The 12,390-nt window shown below is 51.1% G+C and overlaps 1 protein-coding gene across 1 annotated transcript in view; it reads left to right on the forward strand.

Moving 5' to 3' along the window:
• Positions 1–2,223: 2,223 nt before the first annotated feature.
• The window catches only part of VSTM4 (V-set and transmembrane domain containing 4), a 120,570-nt gene continuing 110,403 nt past the window's right edge, over positions 2,224–12,390 (forward strand). The window contains exons 1-2 of the mRNA XM_019655083.1: positions 2,224–2,324; positions 9,755–10,153. Of these exons, the coding sequence (XP_019510628.1) occupies positions 2,264–2,324; positions 9,755–10,153 (460 nt within the window). The 5' untranslated portion in view covers positions 2,224–2,263. The remainder of the gene's footprint in view (positions 2,325–9,754; positions 10,154–12,390) is intronic.

Consider the following 12,390-nt stretch of genomic DNA (forward strand, 5'->3'; position numbering starts at 1 on the left):
GTGTCCCTCTGGGGACTGGATATATTTCCTCTTCGTGTGTCATGCAGCAAAGGTCTTACCAAGATGGTCCGGTAGATTATTTAGGAAGCTGAAAATTGCTGAGAGCACATAGCTGCAAACAGAACAATGTCATGTATCACAGACCTGCAAGAAAAGCACTTTCCAGCCCCACATCTCCAGCACAGCACCAGTTTTGGCAATGAGAAAAGCAAGATAAAGGGTGGGCGTTTAGGTCTAATGCTAGGTTGAATGTCTGCTCAGTTCTGCAAGGAGACAGATATTAAGAGATGACACAATGACCAAAGCAGAATTGGCTCCTCCACGTGTGGTCAACATGTATAAGGGGCCCCTTCACTTTCCACCAACTGGGAGAGTAAACTGCATACACAGGGATTGAGGTGGGAGGTCATGGAGGACAGCAAACAGTCCTGCCACTTCCTTAGCTCCCTGCCCTGGTGCAGCCATGTTGACATGCCAGTTTACACATGTCACCTTCATCAGGAAAATGAAGTTCAGAGGACTCACAACTGTTACCCAGGGTGGACGCCGGCTGGCCTTTAAAACTAGCTCTCCTCTTCTGGTATGAAGCTGAATTCCCAGCTCAGACACTTCATGGCCCAGCCCTGGACAGGTCTCTGGTCTTCTTTGAGCCCGAGTTTACTAATCTATAAAATGGAGCCTGGAACTGCACAGGGATGGGTTATGAGGATTGGTTGCTCACACGTGCAAAGTGGTTTCCAGGCTCTGGTCTGGAAGTCTCTTAGGGATGTTTACATTCCTGGGCTGGAGGATCCAGCTTGACACCAGTTTTTGCCTCACTTCTTGTCTTTGGCATCAGATTCAGGGACCTTGCAGCCAGCTCACCATGGACTCCTTGGGTCCTTTCACCAGTCTGGCTGGGAAGTAGGGCTACTCCCTTCAGTCTGGCTGCCTTGATGGTCAGCCCATTCTCTGCAGGACCTGCTCCGTGTGAGGGTCTCCTAACTGGAAGTGCCTTACGGGGACTATAGGTCCCAGGGCCCCAGGAAGTGCCTGGGATTTGGAGAAATCACAAAGGCTGTACCCACTAGCCTGGGCTGCAGGGGTAGACAGTTTCTCTGGGACATGCCCTGGAGCGCAACACCAGTGGGCAACACTACCTCTCTCTATGCCTTCCCCTCCCTCCTCACCGCCCCTAGAGGGAAGGAGGTGGGGACCCTGTTCTCCTCTTCCAAGGACCAGTCTCAAGCAGGGCTCTACTTTTCTGGAACCCTTCAAAGATCTCCCCTAAAACACACACACAAAACATAGTTAATGTATGCTGTTCTTGCTCTGAAGATCCTGGACTAACACATCTGTCAGGCTCAGACCCCAAATTTAGAATCATGGTGAAGACATCAGGCATTGGCTCAGAGTGACCTGGGCTGAGTAGCATTGTCACTACTCCCTGACTGTGTAACTTAGTTCAGCTCTTTCATCTCTCTGCTTCCTTATCTATAATGATAATACTAATGATAGCTGACATTCTTGGGCCTTAACTGGAATTGTCTCACTTGATCTTCTTACACACCACATAAGGGACACGTCCATTTTCCCATTGTACAGATGGAGAAAACTGAGGCATATGGAGATTAAGGAGCTGTCACAGCGTCTCAGAGTGCCAAGAGTCAGTAACATGGTACTAAGTGCCTAGCCCATGCTGTGGCTGAGGGCACCCTAAGTGGTCATTATTTTTAATAGCGTCCACACACTCTGAACTTGTCCGTTCTCAGTTTTGCAAGGGTCCCCCTTGCTGACACCCTCCAATGCCCAATTCAGAGCAGCAGAAGAGGACTTCTCCCTCAATGGCTCCTTGACTCACAAAGGTCTCTGTGGATGCATGGCAAGGGTCCACTGGTCAGCAGGTGAGCCTCACATGGGGGCACGCTCCAAGAGGTTCTCCCTTTAGTAGTAACTGTGTCTGAGATTCAAACAGACCACAGATCCCAACGCAGCTGTGTATTCCCGGTGCCCAGCCATCAGCTCTCAGAACCTCGGTTTTCTCATCTGTGCAATGGGAATGGTGAAAAGGAGACATTCACAGGCTGCAAGGGAATGCTCACAGGGGTATGAGACAAGGGTGCGCACTTGCCCAGGGCGGCCGAGGGGCACCCTGAAGCCAGGCCCAGGGGGCGGGCCGCCCAGGGGCGGGCCGGGGCTGGGCCAGGCGCGGGGCGGGCTGGGCGGCGAGGCCCGGCGGGCGGCGGCGCGACTCCGCGTCACAGCGCCGGGCGGCGGTGGGGAGATGCGGCTGCTGGCACTGGCGGCGGCCGTGCTGCTGGCGCGGGCTCCGGCCCCGGCCCTGGGTAAGCACGGCGGACCGGGCGGGCGGCGGCTCCGGGACCCCGCGGGCGGAGTGGCCGGGGCTCGGGCTCGGGGCTCGGGGCTCGGGACTCGGGCCTGGCGGGGAGGCACTGCCACCTCCGGGCTGCTCTCTCCCTGTGCGCACCGGCGGGCCCGGGTCTGCGCTGTCCCTGCCGCCGTGAGGTTGCCTGGCAGAGGGCTCGGGCGGCGCCCCCATCCTTCCCTCCTCAGCCGGGGCCCCATCGCTGCGCAGAGAGGCTCAGAACAGACCCTTTCCAAGGGCCAGGCCTTGAAGTGGAAGGTTTAAGCCTGAACGCGGGAGCCCTAGTTGTTGGCTTGTTTTCTTTTTTCTCCACAGCAGTCAGGACCCACAACTTTTGGCAGGTTAGTCTGGGCAGCAACTTCCCTTTAACTCTTCGGAGCGCTGCTTAGCCAACCCATTCAGGAGGGGCTGGATCTCCAGGCTGGTGTTAGAGACTGGGGACATGTCCGTCGGCGGTTTGCTGATGACCAAGCCTGGTGAGATAGGGTATCCAGGGCTGGATGAAGTGGGGCCGTTGCCAAAGCACCCTGCCTTAGGCGCAGCCCCTACCCACACTGCTGGCTTTCAGTTCGGGGCTTCTGCTCACTTCTAAGTTGCAGAAGAATTTCCCCTATTCCTTAGGGCGCCGCCTGCCTGCCTCAGGGCTGAAAGGGCCTAGCTGGCCAGAATAATAGTAAAAAGTGTGTCAGTGCCTCCCAGGTTTTCTGGGAGCCTATTGGGTGTCAGGTATAGTACTGCATTATTCTCTCATTTAATTACAAGTAATTACAAGTAACACTTCCAAGTAATAATGATAAGAGCAAACACTTGTATATCCTGGTGCTTTGCAAACATTAACTCAGTTAAACTGCAAGTAACCTCTCAGGGAGGTGCTATTATTGTCCCCATTTTGTAGATGAGGACACTGAGGCACAGGACCATGAATTGACTTGCCTTAAGTGGTGGTGCTGGGATTTGAACCCAGGCAGGCTGTCTCTAGACTCTGTGCTCATACTGGCTAAGCTGTATTTTCGTTGTTTTGTAAGCAAGAAAGATGATTCTCAGAGTTAAGTAATTTTCCAAGGGTGACCCAGCTACCAAGCGATGGAGCTGGCCTTGGAGCCAGCCTAGGTCAGATTCTGAGGAAGAGTAACTTGGATCATCACGGTGGGAGGAAATTCACCCCTTGTCCCTGGCTACCAGCGGGATTTGCAGAGAACCTGAAATCAGCACTGTGGGAAATACTTCTTTCACCATTGTCATGGTCTTGGCTGACAGACAATGGCCGCAGGTCTGACTGGGATGGTTGAGCCAGGCCAGCTCTGGTGGCTTGTGTGGAGTGGCCAGCAGCCAGTGGGGACGCAAGGGGGCACAGGAGTCTTTGTCCCCCAGGCTCTATAACCACTTTCCTAATCGTAGGTGCTGTCAGAGAGGGTGCCCCCCAGAGAGCAGCTTTTTGGGGGTCAAGTACATTCTCATGTTTCCAGGAGACCTCAGGGCCTCGAGAGCTGGAATTTGGGATTCTTTAGAGTCTGCCCCAGGCCATGCCTTGGATAATGATGACAGCACCTGCTTGTGCAGCACTCGCCATGTGCCACCCATTCTTCTAAGTGTTTCACCCATGCTTCTTTGTCACCATCCCCCAAGGAAGGGCCTGGCAGAGCTACTTTATACAGAAGTCTGGACTCCTGAACTTTTTTACCTCTTTATTTTGGGGCAGAACAGGACCTTAGCCATCACCTGGTCCTACCTCTCATTTTACAGAAAAACAAACCAAGGGGCAAAGTATTTACTAGAAGCCAAGCTGTCATGTAAAATGGTGGTTGAGAATTGGCTCTGAGGCCAGGTGGCCTAGGTTCGAATTCCAGCTCTGCCATGTTCTTTGTGAGTTTGAGCAAGCAACTTAGCCTCTATGGGCCTCAGCCTTCTTGTCTATAAAATGGGGTAAACATAATATGAGGATCAATTGGGGAAATATTGAATACATCTCAAGTGCTTAGAATGGTGCTTGGCATGGAGTTCACACCCAGCAAATGTTAGCCCTTATCGTTGGTCAAGGCCTTGTGTTTGTCCTGGATGAGAGCTGTTTTCAGGTGATGGGCTTATTATGAATGCATTACCCCATAGTCTAGGTCTGGTAGCACTTCTACTTGGTGCTCAGTAAGCTCTGGCTCCTAGGGCCATGGGTTTTTAAGTAATGCTATTGTATGATTTTCAGAGCTTTATTTGTCATGAATTCAGACTATCTATTTAATAAGAATGAGATTTTTGCTGACGAGTGGTACCCACAGTTTGCATTTCTTATAAGTGTAGAGGCTCCTGGCTCCCTGAAGTGAGTGGGGCAGGCTCCTCAGGACAGAGAGGTGTGGAGCGAAGAACCATTAGTACATCACTGGCCAGGTTGGAACAGAGGGACCCGGGCCGTGCCTATCTCTGTGTCCCAGGCAGGGCCAGTGCCTTGTTTCTGTTAGAAGTCCTGCCTTCCCCCGCATCTGGAAGTTGCCATCCTCCACCTCACGATGAGTAGGAGAGGTAAACAGAGAGGATGAAGAGTGGTTGTGTGCTATGTGAGTAGGTTGCACACTATTTGACTACACTATTTGATGTCCTTTTATGCTGTTTTCTGACACCATACAAATGGGAACAAGAAGTTTAGGTCCCATCAATCTTATCTGCAGGAATTTAATGTTTGCTCACAGGCAGAACCAGATACACAATTTGTGGGATTCAGTGAAAAATGAAAATGTGGGGCCTCTTACTCAAAAATTATTAAAACTTCCAGAGAGCAACAGCAGAGCTTAAACCAAGGTGGGCGTCCCCTTCAAGCGTAGGGCCCTGTGTAACTACAGGTTGTACACCCAGGAAGCCCACCTGAGTACACAGGTCAGCATGTGAGTCGCTTTCTATTGCCCCTACCTGCCCATCTCTCAGGGCATGCAAACTACTATCGGTATTTTATTGGAGCTTTACCCTCACCATGCAAGGCTCATCTTCCCATTTTTCAGATGAGGAAACGGAGGCTCTGAGAGCCTTACTCCTAATAGAACCATTATTCCAACACCGCTTTGTTGAATGCTAACTCCTGGCTCTCTGCCCAGCCCCACCAAGCCACTGGGAAGGCCTGGGGTCATGAGCAACCCGAGGCCCACCCCTCATGGGGCACCCAGGGCTCCCAAGTAACAGAGCCCGTGCTTATTGAAGGAACAACGTTTCCTGCAGCAGAATCCTGTCACTCTGTTTGGGTCAGTCTGTCCCCTGCCCATGTTGTTATATTCCTCCTTTAAGAATTGCCCGTGGAGGCCCTGATTGTGGTGGAAAGTCCCTTCCTGAAGTTTATCTGTAGACACTGGTGCCTGCCTGGGTCGGGGGCAGTGGACTTCACTAGAGGGTTCTGATCTCTGGATTTCCAGCTTGCACCAGGTGCATCCTGCCTCAGGGTTTTTGCACAGGTAGGACCCACTCCCAGGAAGGTGATTCCTTGCTGCTGCCCTGAATTTTATATCATTAACTGCAATTCACCCTTCAGCTCACGGTTACCTCCCCAGGGTCTCTCCCCTAACCCTGTAGACGAGATCAGGATCCTGGTCTGATTTGCACCTGCACCTTTTCTCTGAAAATGTTTGTCGTCACATACTCCTGTGCCTTTTTCCTGCTAACCAGCTTCCTTGTCCACTGGGCTGAAGGCTCACTGAAGTTAGGAACACCGTCTTCTTCACACAGTGCCCTGCACAGGGCTGTCACTCAGCAAGTGTTTGTTGAGCGATTAAGTGAACAAAGCATAAGCTGGGGCATAGGCTGGGGGAAGTTGAGTGCGGAGGTTCCCGGAGGGAGTGGGAGGGTCTTCCTCTCACCTCAGTTTCCTGCAATGCAAGGCCACAAAGCAAGCAATTTAGTTCTTCTCTGGACCAGAATGACTTGGACAATTCTCCCTCCTAGGCCTGGAGAGGGGTATCTCTGCTCTGCCTGGGGCTGCTCCCTTACCTTACCTGGTATAAGAGGCTCTAGTAACACCCATCCTCCCCTGTCCTGTAGCTGGCTTGGCCCAGTTTTACTTGGCTTGCTTCATGTCCTGCAAAGTGTGTATACTCTGTGTCCTCTCTTGTTATTGAGACCCAGAAGAAAAAGGCCTCGACCCCTACGGACACCGCCTACCTGCATACTTACGTATTGCCCTTGCTCGCCATGGTCCCGATGCCCACTGCTAGGTGGAGCATGAGCTGTGTCCCTCTCTCCTAGTACTTAACTAAACATCCAGCTGAGCTAACATTAGCCAGGCACTGGGTCCTCTGCCTGCATTTTCTCCCCTCCCTCCCGGGGTGCACATGAGCTGTGAGGTAGGCAACTCCAGTGCTTAGAGGTGTGTGTTACCTGGGCACCTGGCCTTCTGAGAAAACTTATCACAGGTGTGGGGAGCCCCACAGTCTGAGAGCCTGTGTCCTCTGGAAGCCAGCTGCTGCATCCCTGCTGCTTTCTGCCTTCTGAACTCTTGGGCAGCTGTTGGAGTGGGGTCAGCTTGGTGTTCTGGCTGTGTTGCTGCTCACCAGAGAGCAAAGATTTAAGACTCCAGGGGGCTCTGGAGCATGGCAGTTTCAGTCACCTGCCCTTCCACTCCCCCAAACCCTCCTGTTGAAAGTGGGTGTAACTGTTTGGGTCGGTGGCAGATGTACAGCTGAAATGAGCCTTCCTGTGAACAAGGTTGTGTTGGTTTGCTAGGGCTGCGTAACAAAGTACCATAGACTAGGTGGTCTAAACAGCAGACATGTGTTGCTCATAATCCTGGAGACCAGAGGTCTGAGATCAGGGTGCCGGCAGAGTTGGTTCCTTCTGAGGCCTCACTCCTTGGCTTGTAAATGGCTGTCTTCTCCCTGTGTCCTCTCACATGGTCTGGTCTCTGTGTGTCTGTGTCCTAATGTCCTCTTTTTATAAGGACGCCAATTGTGTTGGATTAGAGTTCACCCTAATGGCCTCACTTTAACTTAATCACCTCTTTAAAGGCCCTGTCTCCAAAGACAATCACATTCTGAGGTTCTGGGGGTTGGGATTCAGTATATGAATGTAGAGGGGACACAGTTCAGTCCATAACAAGGGTCTTTGCACTTCAGTGGGAGAAACACGCTGGAGCCATTTGTGAGAGAATGTGGAGCTTGCTGAAGGCAGAGACGTGTACAGGTAAAGAGGAGAGGAGGGTTTGTCTTGGAAAGATGGTTCAGTCCCTGCCCTTTCGTGGGAACTGTGGATTCCTGGCCTGAGCTGCAGAAGTGAAAGGGTTACTAGTTTGCCTCCAGGATGGAATCTGGCCTCCCATGGGGACCGGAGCACTTGGCACATTCTCCTGGTTTCAGTCACTATAAGTAATTCCTCCTTCATGCAGTGTTAATAGGAGGAGATGGGTGTGCTGGCAGGCTGTGCTCTCATCCCACCCATATTGTTTCAATTTCCTGCCGTCCCCAGCTTTCCTTGTCTCCAGTGGGAAGTCCTTGGGGGCGGGTGGAGCTGGACTTCAATTCTGAAAGCCAGCTGCTGCATCTCTGCTGCGCTCTCAGCTGTTGGAGTGGGGTCAACCTGGTGTTCTGGCTGTGTTGCTGCTCACCAGGGGGCTCCCAGCATGGGGGCTTTCAGACAGGGCCTTAGTGGTCAGGGAAAATGCTGTGGGACTAATTTAATATGGCTTATGGGCCAGGTGGGTAACAGGCAGGGGAGACAGTGGGAGCAATTTCTCTCTCTTTGTCCTATGTGAGTGCCTTGCATGGACAGTGAGATTGTTAGATTGTTACTAGAGAGCATGTGTCTTCCTTGGTCACCTGTTGATCTACATACTCCGAGTAGCTCCCTGGGCTGGCTTTGTCCTTTGTCACTGTCGACAGAAGACCTCATTCTTGTCCACAAGCTGTTTAAAGTCCACTGAGCATCAACCTTTTTCTTCTGAATATACTTCCATCTATTTTGTTAAGGTAATTAAAGACTATCACAGTATGGTAAGCTGAATAGTGACCCCCAAAGATGCCTGTGTCCTAATCCCTGAACCTGTGAATGCTACATTTTGTAGCAAAAGGCACTTCCTGATGTGATTAAGTTAAGGGCCTTGGGGTATCCTGGAGTATACCCTGGTGGGCCTGGCTTCTCAAAGATGGGAAAGAAAATGAAAGAACATTGACCTTCAAGTCATATCTCTCAAGTGTTCAGTTATTAAAACAATAGTGGGAACCATACAAGAGGATGAGCTTATTGGCTGGACTTTTACAATGAAGAATATTTTTATGTTTCACCCCCACCCCACCCAACACACACAGGGCTTCACCTTGTTGACTCAGCCTCTTCACAGTGTAAGGTTCAGATCTCTGATCTCTTTGTCATACTTCTTCTGATTACCCGCAGCACTGACCAAGGTTCAGAGCTTTTGGTGATTCTGGCATAAGGGCCCAAGCCCTTTCCTGTGACCAGGTGATATTTGGGGGACATTCGTGATTTGGGGTGACTTGAGGACACCTGCCTGTGCAGTGGGGTGGGCAGGGAATGGTGTTTCCTAGAGTTGTGCACTGGGTGTCACATAGGTGAAGATGGGGGACCCAGTGAGAAGACAGCTCAGCTTGGACAGACGAGGTTCTGGGCATCCTGGGCAGAGTCCTTCCTGGGCTCTGCCTGCCAGGGGAAGGTGCTGCCCACAAGCTCCAGGGCAGCCGGGCTGTCCTGTGCCACCCGGAAGGGCAGCCGTGGGGTGGATCTAACTAAGAAACTGAAGGACAGGAAGCAGTGGACAGGGCCTGAAATTCTGGAGCACCTTTTGGGGGGTCGGGAGGTCCTCTAGCCCCTGGGCTCGATCATGCTCTATTCCTGCCCTTCAGCTCTGAGTCCAAAGAGACTTAGAACAAGAAACTGAGACAGCCCTGCGGTTCTAGCTCCTGGTACTAGTTTAACTCATGCCTGACTGGTGCTGAGAACCTGCCTTGGTGACAGTTAAAATGGCTGAGACAGGGAAAGGGGCTTAGACAGGCAGCTCCTGGACCCATAGCATTGTCCACTCAGGCAGGTGGTAAAACTGACCCATGCAGGCCTTAGGGAAGTGGACGGAGGGCTGGGAATTTTCAAAAGATTCCAAAAATCCAGATTTGTATGTGAAATCTCCTGAATTTAGACATCAGCAACTAATTTAAAAACATTAAAAAAAAATACCTCTGGCCAGGTGGTCAGTGGCATTCCATGTGGATGGGTCTCATAGAAGAGGACACGGGCTCCCACAGAAGCTCTCCCCAGAAGGAGCCCTCTTTCTGGCCATCATGAAGGCAGAGAGTGGGCATGGAAGGGTGCGGCAGCCTAACTCTCTGGCCATGCAGATCACACCAGCTCCTGGAGAAAAGACACACCTGTGGAAATGCAGTGGCCTTCCTCACTTTCTTCCTTTTATCTCTGCAGAGGTCTGTGGGGCCCTCAATGTCACCGTGACCCCGGGGCCTGTGGTGGACTACTTGGAGGGGGACAATGCCACTCTTCTCTGCCACGTTTCCCAGAAGAGGCGGAAGGACAGCTTGCTGGCCGTGCGCTGGTTCTTTGCGCGCCCCGACTCCCAGGAGGCCTTGATGGTTAAGATGACCAAGCTGCGTGTGGTACAGTACTATGGGAATTTCAGTCGCAGCGCCTACCGGCAGAGGCTGCGCCTCCTGGAGGAGCGGCGGGGGGCGCTTTACATGCTGTCTGTTCTGACCCTCCAGCCAGCCGATCAGGGGCATTACGTCTGCAAAGTCCAGGAAATCAGCAAGCACAGGAATAAGTGGACAGCCTGGTCCAATGGCTCCTCAGAGACAGAAATGAGAGGTAAGTGCATCCACTCTCTGCGGAGAGGCGTGGGGGACAAGTCAGTGGTCCTCCCTGCCGTCGGCCTGGCAGGGACCTCCAGATGGTCCCACTGGGCTAGAACATACCTCCTGAGCTGTTAAGGGCCATGGCCATATGAGACAGGCCATGGGGGTGAGGATAGACCTTTCCGTGGATGCTGAACTGATATGTAGTGTAGACATGGAAGCCAGGACAGAAAGGAGCACAAGCCTGTCCTCATGTTGCCCAGCCTACTCTCTGGGCCAAACCTCCTTCGAGTCTGAAAGATGGGACTGGCTGTATGCTGTGCCTCCAGTGCAGATCTGTGCAGCCTGATTGCTTTGTGGTGCCAGGCACCCACGGGAGGAGACACGCATTGGGAGGTCCTGGTGTCAGTTGCCAGGCCTTGGAGCAGGGAAGACTGTTGGCTCAGATCTGTTGCCCAAAGGGACTGATCCAAGACTCGTGTTATAACAGCTCACTGAGAAATTCACCCAGAAGTGGGCAGAGGAGACAGGTAGGAGCTATGGGCCGCGTTCTGCAACACCTTAGCTACCAAGTGCCGTAATTGAAAGTTGTCATTTTTTATCATAAATGTTCTATTCAGGAAGATACGGCTCACAGTTTTAAGACTTGCTATTGTGTGCTGAAAGTACATCTTTGATTGCTTTGAGTTTTGTCTGGCACAAGATCAAGAGGATCATAAATTAAAGCTGATAGTCCCCAATATGAAAAAGAATCTAATTTTATTATATACATGTATACAATATTAAAGGCATTAGTGGTGTTTTGGTAAGCTTTTTTTCAATGGGTAAAACTCAGTAGTGAAAGTATCTTTAGTATCCTATGTGAATAAGGGGCATGTTAAAGTGAATGATTTACGTGGGTAGTCTTTAAGCACTCCAGCTTTGTCCGTGGAGTTTGCTTATTGTAATGTTCTGAAGCACAGAATGATATGTTATCTGAAATGTCGTGCACTTTTTCTCCTTAAGCAAATTAATTCAAGAGAATAAATGACTATTAGTATAAATATATATTTTGGCACAGATAACAGAAAAATACATCAGATGGCTGAAGGCTGAGGAGGAAATCCACTTTGAATATCACTTGGCTCAGAAACCTAAGATTGTATATATGTCCTTTTTATTTTTATGTCACAGTATATTCTGGAGCCGTACACTGAGTCTCTTGGCAGTAATGACCCTCTGTCAGTAGATAAAAAGGTTCCCTACATTCAAGTGAGTGCAGTCATTTAGTTCATTCATGTGACTGCTTTCAGGGAGTGAAGTGGGTTCCTCCCAGAACACGTTATGTGTGTGCTTGCTCCAAAACCTGAGGTCGCTTGTGAGTGTTCATGGAAATTAAAATCTGTCCCCCTTCTTCTCTGCCCCTCCACTTCCCTTCTCCTCCACCCCTTTCCTCCACTTTCCCCTTCTTCCTCCCCTTCCCTCTCTCTTCTCAAAAACCCCTTTCTCTTCTCCCTTTTCTTCCCCCTGTTCCTCCCCTCTCTCTCTCCTCTCTCCTCCTTTCCCCTTCCCTTCACTCAGGCTGTCTCTTTGTTTCTTTTCATTTTCCTTTTTCCTGTGTCTGCCTCTGTCTCCTGTTCTTCCTGTCTCCCCCCCCTCCCCATCTTTCATCTGGAAGTGGCTCTCACCTCACAGAGGAGCCTCCTTTGCTGTGTCTGCTCTGCCCAGAGCTTTCTGTTCCTCACACTTCCCTAGCCTCTGGTAGGGCCATGGGTTTCTGACAAGAAGATTCAAAATCTTAGGAACCCATGACCATACTTCTAGAAGGTACCACTAAGGCTTCCAGAGGTCTGTGCTAAGGGGGTTGCGGAGAGGTAACCCCAAGTGAATGGCCTGAAAATGGATTCTTGTTTAGGTTGGAACACGTCTGCTCCAGGCTGCGAGGAGTGGTGGAGGCTTGGCTTCTGTCCTTTCTGGGCAAGGCTGGGGACAGGCTGGGGACAGGCCTGTGGCTCCAGGCTCCCAGGGGGCCTTTCCGCAGGCCCTTTGCCTTGCTTATCCAGGGGCCTTGTTTTCCTAAATCTGCACCTCAGTAGTTACTATATGGAAAATAAGAGCAAAACAAACCACACAATGAAAAGTTCTGTGGGCAAATATGTTTGGGACGGAATATTAAATAAAAACTCTCAGATATGTTTCTGGATTGAGTGCCTTTTCTGGGCCAGGCCCCATAGGCCTTGTTTTCTGACATGCTCACTTTGCTTCTTAAGC

This window comes from Hipposideros armiger, unplaced genomic scaffold, assembly GCF_001890085.2.
Source record: "Hipposideros armiger isolate ML-2016 unplaced genomic scaffold, ASM189008v1 scaffold_235, whole genome shotgun sequence".
In the NCBI taxonomy this organism is placed as follows: domain Eukaryota; kingdom Metazoa; phylum Chordata; class Mammalia; order Chiroptera; family Hipposideridae; genus Hipposideros; species Hipposideros armiger.